This window comes from Bubalus bubalis, chromosome 4 (genome assembly GCF_019923935.1).
Source record: "Bubalus bubalis isolate 160015118507 breed Murrah chromosome 4, NDDB_SH_1, whole genome shotgun sequence".
Taxonomy (NCBI): Eukaryota; Metazoa; Chordata; class Mammalia; order Artiodactyla; family Bovidae; genus Bubalus; species Bubalus bubalis.
The window spans coordinates 133349904-133375549 of NC_059160.1; the positions used below are offsets into that span (position 1 = coordinate 133349904).

Sequence of the window (25646 nt, forward strand, 5' to 3'; positions counted from 1 at the left end):
AATTTTATTGAAGTATAGTTGATTTTAAGCAGCAGCATTCCAGTTCTTTGTTTTACAGATGCAGAAGCTATTTTAAAACCTCTGGACGCAAACACATGCACGCACACCCTCTCTACTTTTGTCGAACTTCTGGAAGCTCTCCTCCTCTCACATTCTCAACAGATCACTTTGACTTTTACTTTTTTGGGGGGAAAATAAAAGCCATCAGAAGGGATGCCTTTGTGTTCTAGAAATGAAATCTACAAACGGACCTATTTTCATACCCTTCTGTTCATCTTCTGATGAACTGTTTCTCCTCTACTTATATCTTGGAGTCTATTCTGCTCTTGTTTTCAAAGTGCTATAATAATGATCCCTCCTTTTTTTCCTTTATATTTCATTTCTGTCAACTGGATCATATATAGTGGTTTTTCCAGTACTCAGACCTCACTCATTAAATCATCACCCAGCCTAAATGCCAACCAAGGCAATAAAGAAGAAACGTCTTCTTCCCACATTATCCTTCAGCTACTGCTATTTCCTCCCCTTCGCAGCCAAACATCTCCCAAATTGTTGTCTTTACTCATTTCGTTAGCTTATTCATTCCTCTACCATTCCATTCTGGTTTTCTTGCTAAAGATCCAGTGACCTCCACCAAAATGTTTGACCTCATTATACAAAGATGATCACACTTTACTTTCTGAAATAGTCTTTTTCCTGTGCTTACATGCTAAAACTTTGTTTTTTCTTCTCATTACTTTTTATATCACCTTTCCCATTATACTGTCATCTATGTGATTACTAACTGTTAGAATTTCTGAAAGGCTCTTTGCTTGGTTCTTTTAAATTCTCCTCTCATTCCTTAATCGTACCCATGCACATGACTAGAATTACCACCTATAAACAAATAATACATTTTAGTCTCTAGCCAAGACCTCTTTTCTGAACTCCAGACCCATACATCCAAGTGTTTACTTCACATATCTTCTTGGAGGTTTCAACTCATATGTCCTGTTCAACTTTCCTCTGAGGTAGTCAGTCCTCTGCCAGTGTTTCCTATTTCAGTTAAGGGCACTTAACTCTCTTCACTTATGTTAGCCAGAACCCTAGAGTCATTCTTGACATTTTCCTTTCTACCACCCCATATCCACTCCATCATCCATCTAGTTGATGATATTTACCACCAAAGTATTTCTCAAATCCTCTCATGTATCTCCATCTTCACCTCTCTAGGGAAGCTTCCAGCATCTCTTATCTAAATTTCCTGGATGGTCCCTTAATTGACCTAACTAGTTCTATCCAGTCCCTCAATCTGTTTTCCATACTGTGGCCATGCCATCTTTTTAAAGTGTTAATCTAAGTACATCATCCTTTGCTCAAAGCCTCTACATGGCTTCCTTCTGCTCTAGGGATAAAAAGGAAGAACTCCTCAATTTGGCCTGTAGGGTTCACAAGCTCTGTTCCTTACATACCTCTCCTGCCTTGGCAAGCACCATCTAATTTCCTATTCTCAGCTGTGCTCATTCTCAGCTCAGGTTTTTGTTTAGCTCATTCTGTGGTTATTCTCAGCTCAGGTTTTCGTTTAGCTCCCCATGCTGCCTCCTCTAACCACGTATCTTTTCTTACACTAATTCTATTAAGATCCAATGTAGCTTAGTGGCTAAGCATATCACTCTTCAAAACTAATTTTCAAGGGAGATTGCCAAGGTTCAAATCCTGATTCTACATATTATTTGTGCAACCTTGGGTAAGTTACTTAATCTCCTGTACCTTAGTTTCCTCAACTGGAAAATAAAGGATAATTGTGATATACTTGATCATGATAGTGTTATTATGATCAAATGATAGTTTACAGAGAAGGCTCTTTCCTCTTCTTTCTTGCTCAGTTAATTTCTTCTCAAACTTCTGTTCTCAGTTCCAGAGTCACTCTCTCAGAGAATCATCCACTGACCTCTCTGACTGAATCCAATTACCTCATTACAGCTTTTCTCTTATGTTGAGTCTCTTATTTGTCATGTTTAATATAGGTGGGATTTTGTATTTTTCTGAGTGGTTTATACATTTACTTTTGGTTAACCTTCTATCTTTCTCACTAGAATGTCAGCTCCAGGAGCCTAGGGATATTCTTTGTTTTTGGTCACTATTCTTTGTGCCTAACACAGTTTCCATTACTTAGTAGGTGTCCCTCCAAAATGTTTGGCTGGGCCTCATCTTAGTGGGATTTAGTTCCTTGACCAGGGATAGAACCTGGGCCACTGCATTAGGAGTGAGGAGTCTCAGCTTTGGACTACCAGGGAAGTTTCCCAAAATATCTGTTGACACAAAAAGACATTATACATCTCTGGTGGAAGCCTCCTTGATAAATTCTTTTGCTGCTTAAATTAGTGCTTTGTATAGTAATTAGTAAGTTCTGAGAAGGAAAACACAATGGTGAATCAAACAGTTTAGCTATAGATCTGCTCTTGGTTCTTTAGGAGGTGACTCTGAGCAGGAGGGTTCTCTGTTCAACAAGGCAGGGCTTTTGTGGAGATTATGTGCCAGATGCACAGGCCTGGGTTTAATTCTTAGCTCCATAATCTGCTGCTGTGTGACCTTAATCGTGTCATGTGACTTCTTACAATTCCAGTTTCCTCATCTGTCAAATCACATCACATTACAGCACAGAGCCAATTCTTAACTAGGCAACTGAATCTCTAAGAATTTCGATTAATCTTAAACATAGTAGAGGTTTAAACATAGATCAGGCTTAAACGTGAGCCCGATCATCCACAGGCTCATGCCAATGACATGGCATGACCCTTGTGTAGGCTAGTAAGTCTCCTTCTGTGGCCAGTGACAAATTGCCTTCTCATCCCCAGCACCCCCTCCCCCAAAAGTCAAACAAACAAACAAACAAAACACCCCCCCAACTTTGTAATTTTGGTTACAAAAGAGAGTATGAATCCATGTGAACTGGAAAAACAGAGTTCCAGTGGTATTTCCTGGTGCAAGCAAGTTTCTTTTCCTTGGGGCTTCAAGTCCAAGTTTGAGTAGCAGTGGGTGAGCTGGCCTAGGCAGGTAGGATCAGAGGTTCGTTGCTGCCCATTACCTGTGAGAGACTGACCTTGGGAACAGAGTAGAGCCCTCAGTCTCTGACAAGACAGCCCTGCTCAGACGCCGGCTGAATCCAGCTAACCTCCTCTGCAATCTCAGAGCCTCTTTTCTCTAGAGCCCTCCTTTTTTTTTTTTTTTTTTTAAATTAGTTGACTCTGTTCCCTGAGAATCACACAGAAAATGATTCCCCCTCTCACCTCAATCAAGGGGGAAAAAAAAATCCCATCCTTACAATAAAATGAGTAAGCCTCTTGTCCACTTCTTGTGCAACTAGCCGGCAACTGGCTGCGATGAGAGGAGATATCCGCTTTGAGCACGAAGTGGAGGAGCGAGCTGCATGGAAGCAAGGACCACGGTGATGTCTGCGACAGATGGACGTTGTTTCTTCCGCAATCCTCCTCTTTTTCTCCTTCCTCCTGTTGCAAACTTGTGGGACCGACTGGGGCTGTGACTTTGAGAGAGTAGTGTTTGTAGGTCAAGAGAGGGGGAACTGTGTCTGTACTTCGAGTGAGTTCAGGAGGGTGCTGTGCTTGAACTCGGCGAGTGTCCGTGATGGAAGAACTGTGAAAGTATGTGTGTGGGACAAAATTCAGACGTGTAACCGCAGGAAAGTGGTAGTGCGTACGTGGTGAGTGTGTGCGCGCGAGTGTGTGCGCGAGCCAGGGGCTGCCCGCCCGCCCGCCGCGGCTCCCCGTGGGCCGGCCCGGCCAATGAGCGCGCGGCTGCAGGGGCGGCGGGCGGGGAGGGGGCGCCGGGGCCCTGCGGATGGAGGCGCGGGCGGCGCGGCGCGCTCATTCCGCGCGGGCGTTGCTGGCAGGGGGCGGTGCAGCCACTAGCCGGGGACCGGGGCCCGGACCCGGGGCGGCGGGCGGCGTAGGCGGCGCCGGGGGCTGGGATGCGCACGGGGTTCCGTGGCGGCGGCGTTGGCGGCGGCGTCGGCGGCCGCGGGGGCACGAGCTAGCGCCGCGGCGCGGGGAGCCAGCGGAGCCCGGCGGGCGAGCGGAGGCGGCGGCGGCGGCGGCGGCTCAGGCAGAACAGCGGCGGCAGCCGGAGCCCGAGCGCCGCGCGCCCACCATGGCCGCCCAGGGCGAGCCCGGCTACCTGGCGGCGCAGTCGGACCCGGGCTCCAACAGCGAGCGCAGCACGGACTCTCCCATGCCCGGCTCGGAGGACGACCTGGTCGCCGGGGCGCCCCTGCACAGCCCCGAGTGGAGCGAGGAGCGCTTCCGCGTGGACAGGAAGAAACTTGAGGCCATGTTACAAGGTAGGCATCCCCCCTGCGTTCTCGGACTCCCCGGCCGAGCCCCGGACAGCTTCCCGAACATCCTCGTCCCGCGTCCCAGCGCCCGGCCCAAAGTCGACTTAGTTCCTCGTCCCTTCCCCCGCGGAGCCGAAGGACACCCAGGGAGTGGAGACCTCGCGGGAGTCCCCACCCTTCCACGCCTTCCAGGTCTCCAGGCACCGGGAACCCTGTGCTAACTTAACCGGCTTCAGAAAAGCCGAAGGCCGTGTTTGTACCCGCGCGCCCAAGTTGCATTCTTGGACTTTGGAGATGCCAACTTTAGTCTGGACACCTGGGCTGTGCCATCCGGACCCAGTCGGACGGCACAGAGTATGCGTGACTCTCTCCTTATTCGTTGGCACTCTTGAATTCTAGCTCTGTCTCTTGTTTCTCTCCCTTCTCTTGTCAGTATCCACTTCCTCCAGCTGAGGGGCCTTGTCTCGTTATTGGGAAACGCTCCGCAGATGTCAAGGCTTAAGACAGGAGTTCCCGCCCCCCACCCTCCACCCGGGAGTGAGAGGGGCCAGGATGGGGGTGAGCGGCCAAAGCGTGGGGATGGTGTCAGGGCAGTCTGCTGGGTTGAAGGACAGCGTATGTTCATCGCCTGGCACGCTTATAAAACACATCTTGAGTTACACTTGGTTCATAAAAATCTTTCCGTATTATGGATATGTCAGACTTTGCCTTTCACAACTTGGGATTTTTTTTTTTTTAAACTCCTTCGTTTCTCTGGGACTTTCCCAGTGGTAACAGCTTTAACCATGTAGGACTGGGATCGAATTCTGATTCTTAATGGGAGGATTGGGATTCTTAGAGTGAACACTAAAATGTCCAAGGTCATTTTGATCTTCTCTAAAAATGTCAATTACTAGCTTACTTGTAATCGCCAGTGTGGCTCATTTACATCATCTAGAGAAATAAGGTAGTTTGAATGATTGTTCTTCAAATACCGTAGAGGGACCAGCCGTTACTTCCACTGAGGATGCAGTGGTGGATTCATTCAGTAGCTGGTGTCCTTACGTCAGGGAGGATAGGAGCTTTCTAGCTCTCTTTTGGCTTGGCGCATAACTTATTTCGACTTTATCAGTTAGTGTATCGAAATGTGGGAGCTCTTTAGCCCTCCATTGAAACGCAGTGGTTTTTTAGAACAATTAAGCAGGTTATTTTTAAGACAGAACAAGATGTTTTCCAAACAATAACTTCGTGGAAACAAATAGCAGGAGTCTTTGGCAGGCGTTTTTTGGATGAGCTGCGAACTTGTCTCTCTTGTTGCTTATTTTTATTGATAAACATCCCCTGTGCTTGTCCTGTCTCTGTCTTTCCCCCTCTTTTTTTCCTCTTTTAAATTAGGTAACATCCTAGGAGAGTTGCTTCTGAGATAAACTCTTCCCATAGGAATATTGCAAAGTAGATTTGGAACTTAAAACCCCAGTTGCATTTCAATAACTTGTTTTCGTTGTTTCATTTGTTATGGTTCTTTTTGCCTAGCTCCTATTTTAAAACAAAATATTAAATTTATTCAGAAAAAATATTGGTATAAGATTGTTTAGGTTGAACTGTTAACACACAGACCTCTCCTTTCAGCAGGTTTCTTGTTTGTTTTGTACATCTGGAGGGTTGTGAAGACAGATGGCTCTTCTAATAATACTGCGTCTTCTTTACCTGTCTTGCCTGTGCTCATCACATAGGCAAGTGATGTAAGCATCTAGGAAGCTGTCTTGCATAATCTGAGCTTTAGAAGTGGATTTCTTTTTTGAATTAATTTCCATTTAGAATAGAATGAAATATGGGTGAGGCATGTTTAAAAATTTGAAGGCTCTTCCCTTTGTAGATATGATATTCTGACATGAGAGTTTAAAATTGCTGTGTTGTGATAAAGTTTCTTAGGCATCTTAAGAGTTCGCATTTCTTCAGCAACCTACGCATTAATGAAATATTCCCACTTCAACTCCAAAGACGTCTTTAATAATTTAACCTAGTGCTTTAACTTTTCACAGTCACTGGTAAGTGAATTGCACCTTCTAGGAAAGTAAATTTGAACACATTTGACGATAGAACTCAGTGCACTGTGTACCAAGGCATTTTGTCATGCATGCTTCCCAGAGTCAAGTTTTGTTAGAGCCACCAGGTTTTATTTATTTATTTTTTTGGAAAATTTTTAATTGGAGGATAATTGCTTTACAATGTGGTGTTGGTTTCTGCCACACAACAGTGTGAATCAGCCATAAATATACATAGGTCCCCTCTCTGTTTGAACCTCCTTCCCACCCTGCACCCTATCCCACCCCTCTAGGTTGTCACAGAGCGCCGGGCTGAGCTCCCTGTGTTAGACAGCCACTTCCCACTAGCTACCTGTTTTTACACATGGTAAGGTAGATGTTTCAGGGCTCCTCTCTGTATTTGTCTCGCCTGCTCCTTCCTCCACTGTGTCCACAAGTCTGTTGTCTATGTCTGCATCTCTGTTCCTGCCCTGCGTATAGGCTCATCAGTACCATTTTTCTAGATTCCATGCATTAATATATGATGTTTGTTTTTCTCTTTCTGATTTACTTCATCCTGTGTAACAGGCTCTAGAGAACCACCATGGAATAAGGAGTAAGACTGGTTTTCTGAACCAAACATAGTCATGTGTCTCATTGCTTGATACTAGGTGGTTAAAGCAAGTGTGGGCAACTGGAATCACTCAGAGTTAGGGTCAAATCCCTCTGGAATCTTTGGACAGTTTGTGAACACCTCTCTGTCTCAGTTTGCCCATCTGTAAAATGGGACTGATGCTAGTATTATACCTTTCTCTTAGAGTTTTGTGAGAATTAAAAGAGATAATGCCTAATGAACAAAAACTTGCCATACCATTTTGTAAACGGTAACAGCTTAATATATATCAGTGCCAGTGAAGTTGCTCAGTTGTGTCCAACTCTTTGGGATCCCATGGACTGTAGCCTACCAGGCTCCTCCATCCATGGAATTTTCTATGCAAGAGTATTGGAGTTGGTTGCTATTTCCTTCTCTAGGGGATCTTCCCGACCTGGGGATTGAACCCAGGTCTCCTGCATTGCAGGCAGATGCTTTACTGTCTGAGCTACTAGGGAAGCCCTTATATATATATATATATATATATAATCAGTTGCTTTTTATTATTTCATTATTATTAGTAACAAATAAATACTATAGCATGGATTAAATCTATTTCTAATGCCTAGCACAATTTCTGACAGTCTATATTTGAATATCTAGGGAAAAAAGTTTGCATTTTTATAATTGCAGAAGTAAAATAAAGAATGAGGTAGGAGTTTGGAAAGTCAACAAATATTTTAATATTGTTAGATGTCCTGGGGTGAGAAGCTTTTTGTTTGAAAAGTGCTAATTAAGAAAAGTCTTTATTTTCCTGGTTGGGTTTCTGATTATTGTGAATTTGGATTTGCCATTTTTCTTCACGTAGTTGCCTTAAAATGTGTATAGGTTCCCAGTTTAAATCAGGATAAATAAGATTCTCTGCCTTTAAGTCTACATAGTGCAAATTGGTGATTATAATGCTTGGAATTTGTTTCCTGAGAGACTGTCCTGGGGGTAAGTTAATGTTTAACGGGTTGTATTTTTATTAGTAGAGAAATTCTTCTATGCAATGGACCAAAAATTCAGTGAGTTTAAAACATGGGCAATAGGGTAGTGGTTAAAGAAATGAATGCCATTCTTGGATGATCATTGACTCCTCAAAGAATTGATAACACATGAAATCCACTAGGGCTAAAAAAATGTAGGAAAAAAACTCACTAGTTTTTAATTTTTTGCTTTTGTTTTTTGGCTGATAATTACTTTGGAACAGCCATGCAGAGTATCTGACATTTTTGCTTGAATCTAAATGAAGATTACGGATTTTATTAGTCAGCAGTTTTATAAATGGAAATTCATTTTCAAGTTTAAGGTTTTGATGAGGATGGTCGACCTTGGCATAGATACATGGGCAACATTATAATAATGAAGAAAAATTGTTCTTGATTTACTTAATACTGATATTCAGAATTTAGACTTTTTATTTCATGTGGGGTAGTAGTATTGATTAAGTCAATTAAATGTGAGTTATGGTTTACAAAGAGGAAGGAGAGTGGTCTAGAGGAAAGTCTGGGAGAATGTAGGAAATCAGTGGGTAAGAAGAGTCAGAAATATAGCCCTGGTGCTGGCCAATGTCCTGAGAGACAAACATGGAATTTGTTAATTTTAGACTTTTCCTTTTTTTTTCTTTTGGGATTGTTTTATATCTTACGATTATATTTTTGTTTTTACATTGAAAAATGTATACACATGCCATACAATTGAAAGCTCCTACATAAAGTTTAGACTCAGGCATTTTCAAAGTTCGGAATCCCTCATATGTTTTCGTAGAAAGAAGTATTGGCGGTGAATGAGGCAGTGACCTGTTTTTATAAATTGAGGTTGATGTCTGGTGGGCTTTTAGGATATTGCTGTTAAAGACTTTAAAAGCCATATTTTGGGGACTTCCCTGGTGGTCCAGTGGTTAAGACTTTGCATGCTTCCAATCAATGCAGGGGGCGTGGGTTTGATCCCTAGTTGGGGAGCTAAGATCAACCCTACATGCCATGTGGCACAGCCAAAAAAAAAAAAAAAATGAAGCAAAACATGTTTTTACAGGTTGACAGTGATGGGCACAACAGGATTCATTGACTGCCGTTTGCTGGAGAAACAGAACTAGTTACTAAAACAGCTGATTGCACTGTTGATTAAAAGTAAGAGCAGCAGTTACATAATTACATATCTTTTTAATCTGGCAAACTTTAGTGAAGATTGTCTTATGATTTGGTAAATAGATAATAATTTTTTAGGTGCTTTTGTGAGAGAGATGAAGCCAAAATATATGAAAATGGAGGAGTGCTGAAAATGAAAACAAGAGCTAAGCTGGATAGAGTTTTCTAGTTAGGGCTTGATAAAAGCTAGTAAACATTAAGAACAGATGCAATAACTTTATGAAGCTTAATGGTCGAAAGCAAAGGACTCTTGGCCAGATCTGGATTTGAGTCTCGGTCTTACTTTTAAGTAGGGAGCTTGAGAAAATTCATTACCTGCAGCCCACTTCTGAAAGAGGGTGATGTAGGATTCTGATATAGGAGCATACCTACATCCTGTGCTGGTTGTGACTATTCAGAGAATAAAAGATGTATGTAAAACATCACAGCGCTGGCCACATAGGAAGTGCTGGATAAATCACTAATAACCACATTCATTATAAACTATAGTTCATAAAGTGCACATTTTTCTATTGAAAATGAAAATCTAGTATACTGGAAAATGAATTAAATGAATTAAATAAATGGTTCATTTATTAAAATGATAAATGAGCATTCACAGCTACCGAAATATTATTATTGGCCTTCCTGGTAGCTCACAGTGTACCCGGCATATTAGCCCCTCGTGAAGGTGGTTGAGTACATAATGAGTAAAGCTGTATTGGACGCGAATGTGGAGTTTTAGCTTTTGTGCTGGATGAGAGGTCTTTGCACTGTCTTTAGCTGTGATGGTTCTTGCCTTGAGAATTTTTCATTCCTTAAATGGTCTGAAGCCAGTCTTTTCAATGGTTTTTACTAAAGACGAGCCTCAGAATCAGTTACTTTCCCTTGTGGTTTGATGTTGCTCTGAACTTATCATTCATTGGTGCCTTTGAAGAAAATCCTGGGGACCTGGGATGACATATTCTATTTGCTCATCTATACAATGGGGACCACGGTAGTCCTGTCTTCTGGGGATATTGTGAGCACAGAAGGAGGTGATGCGGGTGAAATGCTGAGCCCAGGGCCAGGCACACAATGTTTGGTCACAACAGCCCTGTGCCACGTGATGGAGAGGGATTTCAAAACACTAGATGGAGAGGGATTTCAAAACACTAGAAAGCAAATGCTTGCCAGGTTTTTTTTTTTTTTTAAGATTTTTTTTTTTTGATGTGGACCATTTTTAAAAGTTTTTATTGAATTTGTTACAGTGTTGTTTCTGTTTTTTTTTTTTTTTTTTATATTTTGGTGTTTTGGCCTGGAGGCAGGTGAGATCCTAGCTCCCTGGCCAGGGATGGAACATGGGCCCCCTGCATTGGAAAGCAAAGTCTTAACCAGTGGACCACCAAGGAAGTCTGTCTCTCTTTTTAAAAAACAAACAAAAAAAAACAACTGCATATGAATTGCCCCTGCCCACAGTGAAAGTCTTCTTCCAATCAGAGTAGTTTATTAGGACAAGTGTAGTAGAGTTGGAGAGCAGAACTGAAGGTTCAGACTGTTTTATAAGCTAAAGGAAGATACATCAGGGGTTGTAGAGCCCAGCACTAAAGAGCTCGGGAGCTGCTCTGGGGCTGACCTGGGTTGGGGTCCTAATTTCGTCCTTTGCAGGGTCCTGGGAGGATGCTGTGACAGAGGCAGGGAGTCAGCGCTCTCCGTCAGTCTTACCTCTGTGAAGACTTCTGGGACTTTGGTTAAGTTGATCATTGATAAGTTAAAACATACGAAGAGTTTGTCCTATCGATGATTTTAACAGGCAGGAATGTATCTGGCTGCGACTAACAGAAAACCCAATGCAGAGTGGCTTAAACAAGCCAGGGTGTTATTTTCCCGATGAAACAGAAAAAATCTGGGGCTGAGAGGCCGTAAGAGCTACTCAGGGGCTTCAGGGAGCCAAACAGCTCTTCCCCCCGACCTTGGCCGTCCCAGTCGATGGCTGTGGCCTCGCTGGTGCAGTCTGGCGAGGACTCTACCTTGAGATGAGTCTGTGGTCTCTGCAGGGAAAAGGGCAGAGAACAAAAATGGTTTTTTATTCAAGATTTTGCCTTTTTATGTGACAAATAATTCTCTCTCCTGGAACTTCCATCTGTATTTCTTTGGCCACTCTTTACTACAAGGATTCTGGGAAAGAAAGAGACTTCATTTCCAGCTTCTCATAGAAGGAGGCAAGGACGAAGGGAATCCGAATGGATCCAGTGATCCAGCCCATAGTTTCCCCACAAGGGGCAAAGCTGAGGTCATTGTGACAGAAACACCAGGTTGTGCCTGATGTAAAAGCTTACCCGTGTCAGAGACTTTGACCTGCATTGATAACTCCTGGAAATCTAGATTATTTGGTAGTGTTGATGTTGGTGGAATTTCTTCTTGGCTTAGTTCAGGAATAAACCTAATTTCCAAAGAGAAAACACCTTTGATCATGGAAAGCGGTTCTTGTGTTTTTACGCCTATTAAAGAAAGGACTTAGGGCCGATAAGTACTGGAACTGTCTTTTTCTCCTTCACTCTTTTCTGCCTGTCAAGTGTTTTTTTTTTTTTCATTGAAAATTATACAGCATAATACATCCATTTTACCTTTTAAGAAACATCTTATTATTTTTAATATATCTTATTAATAATATCTTATTACTTTTAATGTGTTTTTAAATTGAAGTATAGTTGATTTACAGTGTTGTGTTGATTTCTGCTGTGCAGCAAAGTGACTCGGTTGTACACATACATTCTTTTTTATATTCTTCTCCATTATGGTTTATCCCAGGATATTGAATATAGTCCCCTCTGCTGTACAGTAGGGCCTTGTTGTTACCCTTTCTGTATGTGGATAGTGTGCAGGTACTGAAATCCCAAACTCCCCGTCCATCCCTCCCTGTTTTACCTTTTATTACTCTAAGATACTCTTTCTCTTCTCCCTCTTCATTCCGGCCCACCACACATCTCATGTTGCTTTTAAAATAGACTGGTTCAGTGTAGTTGATACTTTTTCCCTTTAGGGTTTTCTTAGAGCGGTCACTGCAATAGCCTCTGGCCAGTGAAGCCAGCATTTGTTTAGAAAATGAAGTCATTTTGGAGGCAGTTTGATAATAGAATTATCATCAGATTTGTGCCATGTTTTGCTGTTTGAAATTGTCCAGAATGATGAGCTAATAAAAATACCAGTTGGCTCATCCTTAGTTTATACTGTTTATTTAAAAATCTAGTCCTTTAAAAATGCATGGTTGGCGGGAGGGGGCTTCCCTGGTGGTCTAAGACTCCAAGCTCTCATGCAGGGGGGCTAGGTTCGATGCTGGTTGGAGAGCTAGATCCCACATGTGACAACTAAAGAGCCCGCATGCTGCAGCTAAGACCAGGTTCAGCCAAATAAATAACTATTTGTAAAAAATGCATGGGATAATAGTGACTCTAAATATTCCCTTAGGTAAAATGCTTAATAAACCGCCCAAGATGAGGCACTGTTTCAATACTACTCCGTAGTAGATTTGCAGTGTGTGGGGATGACCTTGGCAAGAAACCCTCATTCTGCTGCAAAAGCCACCACATTTGGTTTTTAATCCTTGTGGCACCAGCATTTAATATCCAAAGTGCACAAACCTTTAATAGACACATTCTGTGGATGTTTTACTTTTATAAATCCATTTACTACCTAATAAGCTACTAATAACTGTAGCTGATGAAACCATTTATATTTGTAACATATTAAATCCTGTTCCCATTGATGATAATGGCATATAAAAAGATAATGATCACTTTCTAGCTCTGAAGTAGTTTTTCTGTAACTGTGAATAAGATAAATCATGTATTAGTCTGCATATTGAGTTGATCTGGAGCTTAACTACATCTATTGTATAGGAAGATGCTTAAATATAAGACTTGAAAATTAGCCATTGTGTTTTTTTTCAGATTTTGAAAGTAATACAAATTTATAGAATATTTGAAAATACAAACAGATGTAAAAAAGAAAAACCAAAAGGCATCCCTAAATCTAGAATCCAGCAGTAACCACTGATAACATTTTGGGTATTTTTTCCTGGTCTCTAAAAACTATGCTCACATGTAATTTATTTTAGCAACAGATATTGAGTTCCTGCTACATGTCAGTTACAGTATTGGGCTTTGGTGGGTTGGGGGGCAGACAAAACTAAGATAGATATGGTTCTTATCCCTGTGTGACTTGTGTCCCTAAAATTCTAAACTGGGATCATACCTCCCTTCTTTGAAGAAAATGGAAATCCACTCCACTGTTCTTGCCTAGAGAGTCCCATGGACAGAGGGGCCTGACAGGTTGTAGTCGATGGGGTCTCAAAGAGTCGGACATGACTGAGCGACAAATGCTTTGGTATCATGGGTATTTTCCATCTCATTAAAGATTCTTGAAGAACAGGATTTTAAATAGCTCTATAATATTAGCCTTGACATATGATTTGCTTAAACATTATGACATTTTTTCTTTTTTTGCTCAGACAGTAAAGAATCTGCCTGCAATGCAGGAGACCTGAGTTTGATCCCTGGGTCGGGAAGATCTCCTGGAGAAGAGAATGGCAACCCACTGCAGTGTTCTTGCCTGGAGAATCCCATGGATAGAGGAGCCTGGTGGGCTGCAGTCCATGGAGTCACAAAGAATTGGACATAACAGAGCAACTAACACTTCCTCTTTATGACATTTTATAACATTTTTAAGTGGTCATTCATTGAGAGGAACCTAATGTTTCTATTCAAATTGTCCCAGATTCAGGTCCTGGCTCTATCATTTAATGGTTGTGGTCGTGGTGGTTAATCTCTAAGTCGCCACTGACTCTTTTGCTACTCCACAGGCTGTAGCCCACCAGGCTCCTCTGTCCATGGAATTTCCCAGACAAGAATACTGGAGTGGGTGGGTTGCCATGCCCTCCTCCAGGGGATCTTCCCGACCCAGGGATTGAACCCGTGTCTCATGCATTGGCAGGCAGATCCTTTACCACTGAGACACCAGGGAAGCCCATTGGTTGTGTGGCCTGGGGCAAGTTAATAACTTCTCTTAGCCTCAGTCTTCTCATTGCTAAAATGGAATAAATGTAGTTTCTAGGTTATAAGAAGAACACTGTATATCAAGCATGTACCAGTGTCCTATGTAGTGTGATACTCAAGAATTAGCAGGTAAGGAGTGTTCACACTGCTGCCCCAAACCCTTTTTTGCGTGAAAAACATTTTTTTCATCCTTAATTGTTCTCGTAGGAAAAATTCTTTCTAGTGAAAATTTTAGCTCAAAGGGAATAGACATTTTTAAGGCTTTTGATAAATTTTCAAAAATATTTTCTGGCAAGATTCACGGGTTGGGCAGAAGAGACAACAGATTTGTAGGCTGTCTGCTCCTGGTACCTGTGATCCCACCACCTGGCTTGAGTTAGTGGTGGTGAGAGATTAGGAAATAACTGAACGACCAATCTAGAGTTAGAGTTCTGTTTGTTTCTTTCATCGAAAACTTTGAATGATGTTTATCATATACCATTAGCATGTCTGGGAATCATATAAATCAAAACCAAAGAAGAGTTGAATTCTTTTCTTTCTTTGATTCTCTTTACTCTTGAGTACAGCACAGCATCCTTGAACCTAGTGTGTGTGCAGGCTAAGTCGCTTCAGTCTTGTCTGACGCTTTGTGACCCCATGGACTGTAGCCTGCCCGGCTCCTCTGTGCATGAGGTTCTCCAGGCAAGAATACTGGAATTGGTTGCCGTGTCCTCCTCCATGGGATCTTCCCAACCCAGGGGTTGAACCGGCATCTCTTGTGTTCCCTGCCTTGGCAGGTAGGTTCTTTACCACTGGAGCCACCTAGCAGTAAACATTCTCCACCTTGAAGCTTTAAACCATTAAACTGCCTTGAATCATTTTAGTCTAGGAGCATAATTTTTAACTGGCACATGTTTCCAGTGGCTTGCTGTAAGGAACTTGGGAGAAGAGCACAAACCTATGAATTTCTGTGGAGCGGATGTACTGTTTTTATTATTGCATAGCAGGCTCAGAATGATTTGATTTTCTTACAGACTCCTATTAAGTCAGATGTCATAGATACCTATTTAGTATATTATGAATTAACTTAAGAACACACATTTTTTTTTATTACAGAAATTTAAAAAACAATATAAGGGAAACTTTTAAAAAGAAAAGTAATAATTTGTCATTTCACTATCCTTTAGCTGTTCTCATTTTTCTGCCTTGGAATGTAATCCTTGGGATGTAATCCGGGCTGTCCAGTGGTTAGGACTCCACACTTTCACTGCTGAGGATGTGGGTTTGATCCCTTGTTGGGGAACTAAGATCTCACAAGCTGCTTAGCTCAGCCAAAAAAAGAAAAAAAGAGAAGTGTAGTCCTTGAGATACATCCTTGACTATTTGCGTGGAGTTTATGTAGTTGGAGCATTGATTTTTGTATTCATCATTAACCTACTATATTAAATGTTTTTGTATTTCTAAGCAGTTTTCAGAATTAAAATTTTATGGTTGGATAATGGTACATCTGATCAAAAAACTTTTTTTGCAGTTATAGAGAGCCTTATCAGATCAGATCAGATCAGTCGCTCAGTCGTGTCCGACTCTTTGCGACCCCATGAATCGCAGCACTCCAGGCCTCCCTGTCCATTGCCAACTCCCGGAATTCACTTAGACTCACATCCATCGAGTCAGTGATGCCATCCAGCCATCTCATCCTCTGTCGTCCCCTTCTCTTCCTGCCCCCAATCCCTCCCAGCATCAGAGTCTTTTCCAATGAGTCAACTCTTCGCATGAGGTGGCCAAAATACTGGAGTTTCAGCTTTAGCATCATTCCTTCCAAAGAAATCCCAGGGCTGATCTCCTTCAGAATGGACTGGTTGGATCTCCGTGCAGTCCAAGGGACTCTCAAGAGTCTTCTCCAACACCCCAGTTCAAAAGCCTCAATTCTTCGGCTTTCAGCCTTCTTCACAGTCCAACTCTCACATCCATACATGACCACAGGAGAAACCATAGCCTTGACTAGACGAACCTTTGTTGGCAAAGTAATGTCTCTGCTTTTGAATATGCTATCTAGGTTGGTCATAACTTTCCTTCCAAGGAGTAAGTGTCTTTTAATTTCATGGCTGCAGTCACCATCTGCAGTGATTTTGGAGCCCAGAAAAATAAAGTCTGACACTGTTTCCACTGTTTGCCCATCTCTTTCCCATGAAGTGATGGGACCGGATGCCATGATCTTCGTTTTCTGAATGTTGAGCTTTAAGCCAACTTTTTCACTCTCCACTTTCACTTTCATCAAGAGGCTTTTGAGTTCCTCTTCACTTTCTGCCATAAGGGTGGTGTCATCTGCATATCTGAGGTTATTGATATTTCTCCCGGCAATCTTGATTCCAGCTTGTGTTTCTTCCAGCGTTTCTCATGATGTACTCTGCATATAAGTTAAATAAGCAGGGTGACAATATACAGCCTTGATGTACTCCTTTTCCTATTTGGAACCAGTCTGTTGTTCCACGTCCAGTTCTAACTGTTGCTTCCTGACCTGCATACAGATTTCTCAAGAGGCAGATCAGGTGGTCTGGTATTCCCATCTCTTTCAGAATTTTCCACAGTTTATTGTGATCCACACAGTCAAAGGCTTTGGCATAGTCAATAAAGCCGAAATAGATGTTTTTCTGGAACTCTCTTGCCTTTTCCATGATCCGGAGGATGTTGGCAATTTGATCTCTGGTTCCTCTGCCTTTTCCAAAACCAGCTTGAACATCAGGAAGTTCACGGTTCACATATTGCTGAAGCCTGGCTTGGAGAATTTTGAGCATTACTTTACTAGCGTGTGAGATGAGTGCAATTGTGCGGTAGTTTGAGCATTCTTCGGCATTGCCTTTCTTTGGGACTGGAATGAAAACTGACCTTTTCCAGTCCTGTGGCCACTGCTGAGTTTTCCAAATTTGCTGGCATATTGAGTGCAGCACTTTCACAGCATCATCTTTCAGGATTTGGAATAGCTCAACTGGAATTCCATCACCTCCACTAGCTTTGTTCATAGTGATGCTTTCTAAGGCCCACTTGACTTCACATTCCAGGAGAGCCTTATAGTGAATGTGAATTACATAGCTTTTTATTCCTTTGGAACTGTATTCCGAGGAAACAGTTTTGAGGAATATAGTTACTAAAAAATGATGGTAATTTTGAAAGCAGCTGCCAACTTTAATTGGGCACTGACTATGTGCAGTGTTCTGGTGCTTTATGCCTCTGCAATCATTTCAGCCTCTCATGCAACAGCACATGAGATGTAGATGCGGTTTGGATCTTTGTTTTATGGACAAAAAGGCTGTAACTCCTGTGAATTTTTGGAATTCTGAGTGGATCTAGACACTAGTTTTCCTTGTTGTAGAGTCAAAGCTCTTATATACCGTGGAGACATATCAAATCTGAGTCTAGGATGAGCAACTCTACTCCAGAACAGATTTCAGTGCTTCTTCAGTTCCCTGCTGAAATGCAGAGGGCTGTGGTGGTAGGCACGGAGATGGGTTAGGATTCTTGGTGAGAGTGCAGATGTTCCAAAGCACTACCTTCTGCTACCTTTGGTTAGGTTTTCTCTGTCCTTTCCTTTGTGAAACAGGTATAATAACACCTGTCTCCTAGGGTTATTGTGAAGATTATATGAAAATGTGTATAAAGTTGGCTCTCTGTTGGTGCCCTGTACCTAATAGTCTGTGTGTTTCAAACTCACCTCCTATTCTTCTGTAGCATCTAGCCCAGTGCTGTGAAAAATAACTTGTGTGTGTTTACACAGTAAATGACTCATGATGGATCTGGATTAAAGACTGTCCTGTTTTGGGCTGGTAGACCTGCATTGACCTCATAGGATGGAGCTTTAAAGCTAAAGCACGGGCTTGACCTTATGGAACACCAAATAGGGACATCCCTGGTGGTCCAGTGGTTAAGACTCTGCACTTCCACTGCAGGGAGTGTGGGTTCAATCCCTGGTCAGGGAACTAAGGTCCCACATGCCCTGTGGTGTGGCCAAAAATAAATAAATAAAGCCTTAAAAAAAGACACAAAATAGTTTTGCCTTACTTAAGTAAGTAAGCAGAGTAATTCTCCACATGCAAGGTAGTCTTTTTGCACCTTCGAGTCCAGTCGAATGTTATATTCCTGGTGATAATACATGAATGTGACGTTTTGAATGAGGATATGCAGAACTTCATTCAAGCGAGGTTTGTCTATGTCTGAACTACATTAGTTTTATAAATTGAAATTTGTCAAAGTGAATATAATTTTTCAGTGTATTTGGTTACAGATTCTTCTTCTTATTATAATCTTCTTCTTATTATAATCTTCTTCTTCTTATTATAATCTTCTTCTTATTATAATCTTCTTCTTATTATTATTATTTTATACATTTCCAGATACTTGTTTAAATATGGTTTAAAAGCATCTAAGTAAGAGATGGTTTTTTATGTTAGTTTGTTCATTACACGGGGATATTCATTAAGGTATTTTAGGTAGGAGCGAGATAAACTATGTCTCCCAGTACAGTGGATGACTTGAGCAACTTGAGTTCATGACCTGGTCTTTCCCCTGACACTGTTACCTTGTACAAGTCACTTAACCTCTTAGGGTTTGGATTAGCTGCCCCCTAAAATCCTTTCCATCCCCAGGATTCTGGGTCTTTTGCACAGTATGCAATATAAACCCAGTACTAGTGGCGTGTGGTGTTCGAGGCCAACTCAGCTCTACATCCATGAGTAGTTTTGGTAGGAATTTGCCTTGATCTGCATCGCACACATGAGCATTCACAGCAAATGGGGGGAAGACGGCGAAATGAAAACAGTTGCAGTATCTTTGGAGGAGTGATTGTTTCCAAGACAGCTGACCACAAGCTCTGCTTTCTGGCATCCTGGCAGTCAGGTTTACAGTGCTGCATATTCTGTGGGCTCAATGTTAGCTAATGTAAGGGTTTCTGCGGTAATTGAGCAGGAAGGACAGTGTACATCATAGCTGAGACTTGTTGGTGTTGACATACTGTGTTAGATGAACAAAGGAGACTGTATGCTTCCCCAAGTAGCATCTTTTTGTCACATTTTCCTTCCTCCTTTGCCAATGTGTCCAGTTATCAAGTTTCATGTGCCAGGGTTTATATCTGTCATACAAACCACTAGAGAAATGTAGCTGGGAAACGTAATAATGTTCATTAGAAAAAAGTGAAAGTGTTAGTTGTTCAGTCATATCCAACTATTTGTGACCCCCCATGGACTGTAGCCCACCAGGCTCCTCTGCCCATGGGATTCTCCAGGCAAGAATATTGGAATGGGTAGCCATTCCCTTCTGCAGGGGATCTTCCTGACCCAGGGATCAAACCCAAGTCTCCTGCATTGCAGGCGGATTCTTTACTATCTGAGCCACCAGGGAAGCCCTAATGTTCATTAGAGGAAAATCTCAGTTAAAAAGACATCTGTATGCCCACATTTTAAGTATTTTCAGCATTGATTTAATTGTGTATTGATTATTGAGAACTAACACAGTATCTCTTATCTTGTACAGAATACCACTGGAGGTTGTATTATTTATGTTTTGAGTTAATTCCTTTATCATATGCTGAACTTATGAAGTGCCATTCAAAGTCATATTGTGACAGGCTTTTATTTTTTTAAATTGCTTGATTATACTGATTTACTTTTAAAAAGTCAGGAAAATGTATGTTTAGCTTCAGTATTGGAGGAGCAGTCATATAAAATGTTTTAGTCCAGGGGGAATGTTTTTCTTAAAAAATTTTTTATATGAGAAATAGAAATCCAAGATACAGAGTTTTAATTTTCTTATAGGGATCTATAATTTAGTAAAACATTGCTGGCAGTCATATTGTCACCTCAACAGAAAGATTGCTTCAAAAGTATATTTACGGGAAGTTCCCTAGAAATCCAGTGGTTAGGACTTGGTATTTTCACTGCCAGGTTCAGTCCCTGGTTGGGGAACTAAGATCTCGCAAGCCATGCAGCACAGCCCCCCAAATTATCAGCAGTGAATGGATATCTGGGATGAATTATCTATGGAAAGTTTATTTGACCAAGTCTAAGCAAGTAGGATTGAACAAAAAAAAAAATAGAAAAATGGATTTGAATATGAAGGAAGTTCTGCATAAATGATTAGCTTTCAAGCTTGTGAAAATTGTGTCTCATAATAAATCATTCAGGAATAGCAAGGCCATTTGAAAAACCTGGTGGGAAATTATTGTATGTGTTAAAATCATAAGGTCATGCATTGGGGACTGCACAGTGAATGAGGCCTTTTACCTTTAAAAAGAATACAATCTAGTAGAAAAGAAAATCGACCTAAACTTGTTAATAGGAAAGAAAAGGACATCCCGTAGAATAAGGCTGTGTTTACTTAATGTGCATCTTAGTCTGGGGTTGCCTACCTCTATCCCACAAGATAAAGGCTTGTTGTAACTAGTTTATTTGGGAAGTGCTCTCAAGGAGAGGAAGTGAGGGAATAAAGGGAATCATATGGGGAAGAAGGCAAAGCCAATACAATGATGCATTATTGACTTGGTTACCTCTGAGGGTAATTGCTGTTTCTGGTGCATTCCAGAGTCTGCATCCCTGAATCATACATCTAAGTGACTCGGAAAGAATAATTTGTCTATCAACTTCTGTCCCTCTTTGAAGAGGATTGCGGATTCCCAGGTCGCTCTGGTAAAGAATCTGCCTGTCAGTGCAGGAGGTGCCGGTTTGATCCCTGGGTCAGAGAGATCCCCTGGAGTAGGAAATGGCAACTCACTCAAGTATTCTTACCGGGAATCTCCCATAGACAGAAAGCCTGGCAGGCTACAGTCCATAGTGTTGCAGAATTGGACACGATTGAGTAACTGAGCACGTGTGCGCGCGCATGCACACACACACACACACACACACACACGGTTGCCTCATGAGGTTTACCTCTTTACTTCTGAGTTACATACACGTGACACCTACCAGCCTCAGAAGACATCTGACAAACTTCCAGAGCAGGAAGTGAGAAGTCTGTTTACTGTTTGAGATGAGGTGCTATCCAGTACCAGAGAAGGCAATGGCACCCCACTCCAGTACTCTTGCCTGGAGACTCCCATGGACAGAGGAGCCTGGTAGGCTGCAGTCCATGGGGTTGCTAAGAGTCGGACACTACTTCACTTTCACTTTCACTTTTCACTTTTATGCATTGGAGAAGGAAATGGCAACCCATTCCAGTGTTTTTGCCTGGAGAATCCCAGGGACGGGGGAGCCTGGTGGGCTGCTGCCTATGGGATCGCACAGAGTCGGACACGACTGAAGCGACTTAGCAGCAGCAGCAGCAGCTATCCAGTACAAAGTCAGTTTACACATGAACAGAGCCTTTTACTGTAGCCTGACTGGAATCAGAGATGAAGTGTTGGGTGAGATGGTGTGTATTGTATGATATCTTCATAAACTTTAAATGCAAAAAGAAAAAAAAAAAGGGAGAGAGGTAAGTGGATGTTTAAAATGTTACATATTCTTTGTCCTAAATCAAAGTTGTTACTGTAAATTCTTGATGACTTCTATTGTGTGTGTTTCTGTTGAGTTTGCTGTAATGTGAGACTGTAGAAATAAATCTTTGTGTGGCCAGAAAGATGATGGAGTAAGAAGCTCCAGAACTCACTCTCTGACAGAAACACTGACGTAATAACAATATACAATTCAAAGGTCATTATGAGAATGCCTTGACAAGCTCAAAGACAAGAATAGCGGCACTGAAATGGGTTATCAAAGTGGTTTCATTTCATCTACACCAGCCCCTTTCCTAAGCCAGCAAAGCTAGAAATTGGGAGAAAAAGCCCAATTTGCTGGTTCTCCCTTGGAATGGAAAGAGAATAGTGGAACACACCTTTGACTTTCCAGCTTTTAGGGGAACTACCCAAGGGATTGGTTTTTATTTTGCCTGACTTGGAGTACTGATGGGGATCTGTCATAGTTAAACCTGCAGTACTGCAGACAGACATTAGAGGGAGCAAGAGACTCATGAAAAAGAAATCAGCCGACTTCTTTTCCCAGCATGCCCAGAGAAGAGGCAAACCTTCTGAAAGGTTTGAAAGGCCTCCAGAATCTCTTGTGGGATGATTGATGGAAGTCTTCCTCAATGAGGCCAATCTATAAAGACTGGGAGAGGTGGCTATTTTTTTTAAGTGAAAAATCATAAGATAACAAGGCAAATAACATGGCACACAAAAAAGCAAGACATGGACCAGTCAAGTGGATGAAGTAAACCTTAAGCTGACCCTGGAAATAAAGATCTATGAGTTACCTGACAAAGAATTCAAAATAATCATTTGAAAGAACCTCAGAGTACTGCAAGAGAACACAGTAAATAAAATAAACAAAGCAATGTATGAACAAAGTGAGAATATCAACAAAGAAAAACTATAAAAAAGAACCAAACAAATTCTGGAACTGAAGGATACAGTAACTGAATTGAAAAATTCCCTAGAGGGGATCAACATCAGACTTGGTCAGGCAGAGGAAAGAATCAGTGACTTTAAGACAGTTCATTTGAAATTATTGATTCAGAGGAATGAAATGAAAAAAGACGAAAACTGAAAAAAGCCTTAGGGATTTATGGACCAATATATACTATAAGAGGAGAGAGAGATAAGCAGACAGCTTCTTTGAAGAAATAATGGCAGGAAACTTTCCAAATCTAAGGATGGAAATGAATATCCAAATTCAAGAAGCTTAAGAGTCCAACTAGGATGAACCCAAAAAATGTCCATGCAAAGTGATCAAACAATCAGAAATCAAAGACTGAGAATCTTGAGAGAAATGAGAGAAAAGTAACTTGTTAGGTCACAAGGGAACTCGTGTAAGGTTATCAGCAGATTTCTTAGCAGAAATATTATAGGTCAGAAGGGACTGGAATGATCTATTCAAAGAAAGAAAAAAAAAACTTGTCAGCTAAAAATGCTATATTCAGCAAAAGTACCCTTCAGAAGTTAAAGAGAAATAAAGACCTTCCTGGACAAATAAAACCCAAGGGAGTTCATAATCACTAAAACATATGGAATAAGTTCTCTGGTAAAGAAAATTCCTATAATAGATGCACAAAAGAAAATGAGAAAGGAATAAAAACATGTCACTATCTATATTGCAAACTCTATCAAAATCTCAATGACATATTTGAAGACATAGAAAAAAACTAAAAACTTATACAGAATCTCAAAGGATCCCAAGTAGTGAAACCAGTCTTGAGAAAGAAGTACAGAGTTGGAAGCCTCACACTTCATGACTTCAAACATATTACAAAGTTACAATAATCAAAACAATTGAGGGTTTCCTTGGTGGTCCAGTGGTTAAGAATCTGCCTTATAATGCAGGGGGCACGGGTTCGATCCTTGGTCTGGGAAGAGCCCACATCCAGTGGAGCAACTGAGCCCATGAGCCACAAGTACTGAATCCACACTCTAGGGACCGAGACCTACAACTGCCGGCCCTCCATGCCTAGCGCCTCTGCTCTGCAACAGGAGAGAAGCCACCACATGAGGAGTCTGCACTGCAACGAAGAGCAGCCCCCACTCACCACAACTAGAGAAAGCCCACGTGCAGCAAGGGAGACCCACTGCTGCAAAAAAAAAAAAAAAAAAAAAAAACTTAAAAATGCCCATAATTGTACTAGCATAAAGACAGACATACAGACAATAGAGAGCCCAGAAATAAACCTTCTCATTGACCAAGGTGCCAAGGCTATACAATGGGGAAAGGATAGTCTCTTCAACAAGTGGTAATAAGAAAACTGGATACCCACATTGAAAAGGATTCACATGGACCCTTACTTTTCACCATATATAAAAATTAACTCAAGATGAATTAAAGACCTAGGAGGATAGAAATTATTTCAAACATCTTTTCTGACCACAATGGTATGAACCTGGAAATCAGACATAGCAAGAACAATGGGAAAAGAACAAACACATGGAGACTAAACAACATGCTACTAAAAAACCCAATGGGTCAGCAGTGAAATAAGCAGAAAATACCCTGAGACAAATGGAAGTGAAAACACAACCTTACAAAATCGATGGGATGCAGCAGAAGCAGTTCTAAGAGGGAAGTTCATAGTGATTCCAGACTTCCTCAAGAAACAAGAAAAGTCAAATAAGCACCCTAACCTATTACCTGAAAGACTTCAAAAAAGAAGAGCAAAGAAAACTCAAAGTCAGAAGAAGGAAAGAAATGATAAAAGATTGGCGAGGAGGTGGTGGCTGCATCTCTTTGTGATAGAGACACAGCCTTGCTGGCTGGGATGAGCTGCACTCCTGGTGGAGGCAGGGCAGCCAGGCAGGTGCCATGGCCAGAACAGTGGTAGCAGCTGGCCTGACCACTGCTGCTGTAGGACTTGCAGGCCATTACTCTTTGCAAGCCATGAAGCATATGGAGCCTCAAGTAAAACAAGTTTTTCAAAGTCTACTGAAATCTGCCTTCAGGGGTGCCAATTACAGACGTGGGTTTGAACCCTAAATGACAAAACGGGAAGCAGCATTAAAATGAGGTGTAAGTCTTCTTGTATAGTGGCCCAAATCAATGAAGCTAAAGATTTACTAGGAGGTCAAACTAAAAAATGAAGTAAATGTATGATGACTTTTAAGTTCTTATTCATTTATATGAGTACCAGGTTTTTATAATAAAATACCTCAAAGCTATGAATTTAAAAAATGATTTAGCACAAGCTAAATCAAAGCCTTGGTATAAATTTATCATATCATCCAGCAGTCCTACTTCTGGGTATATATACAAAAGAGTTGAAAATAGCATTCCAGAGATAGCTGTACACCCATGTTCATTACAGGATTATTCACAGTAGCCAAGAGTTGGAAGCAACCTAAATGTTCATCAGCAGATAAATGGATAAAGAAAAGATGGTATGTGCATACAACAGGACATAACTCACATTTAAAAGGAGGGAAATCTTATCACGTGTTACAACATGGATGAAGCTTGAGGACATTATACTAAGTGAAAAGTGAAGTAAGCCAGGCACAAAAAGATAAATATTTCATGATTCCACTTATATGAGGCATCAAAGATAGTCAGTCTTAGAAACGTAGAGTATAGTGCTGGTGTAAGGGGTTGAGGGGAGGGGAGCAGAGCGTCCTCAGTGGTTATGGCATCCATTTTCAAAGATGAGGAACTTCTAGAGATCGGATGCACGACACTGTGCATACAGTTAACACTTCTGTACAGTATATTTAAGAAAAGTTCAGTTCAGTCGCTCTGTCGTGTACAGCTCTTTGCGACCCCATGGACTGCAGCACGCCAGGCTTCCCTGTCCGTCACCAACTCCTGGAGCTTACTCAAACTCATGTCCATTGAGTCGGTGATTCCATCCAACCATCTCATCCTCCGTCATCCCTTTCTCCTCCTGCCTTCAATCTTTCCCAGCATCAGGGTCTTTTCCAGTGAGTCAGTTCTTTGCATCAGGTGACCTAAGTATTGGAGTTTCAGCTTCAGCATCAGTCCTTCCAATGAATATTCAGGACTGATTTCTTTAGGATTGACTGGTTTAATCTCCTTGCAT

At 41.6% G+C, this 25646-nt stretch overlaps 1 protein-coding gene across 4 annotated transcripts in view; it reads left to right on the forward strand.

Annotated features, from left to right (window-relative positions):
• Positions 1-3271: 3271 nt before the first annotated feature.
• BICC1 (BicC family RNA binding protein 1) overlaps positions 3272-25646 on the forward strand; it is a 349763-nt gene continuing 327388 nt past the window's right edge. For 2 of the 4 annotated variants that reach the window (XM_006050730.4, XM_044942094.2), the window contains exon 1: positions 3274-4336. In XM_006050730.4, the coding sequence (XP_006050792.3) occupies positions 3838-4336 (499 nt within the window). In that variant the 5' untranslated portion in view covers positions 3274-3837. Of the gene's footprint in view, positions 4337-25646 lie in introns of all 4 variants that reach the window. The other 2 variants (XM_044942092.2, XM_044942093.2) reach the window with 2 other exon arrangements.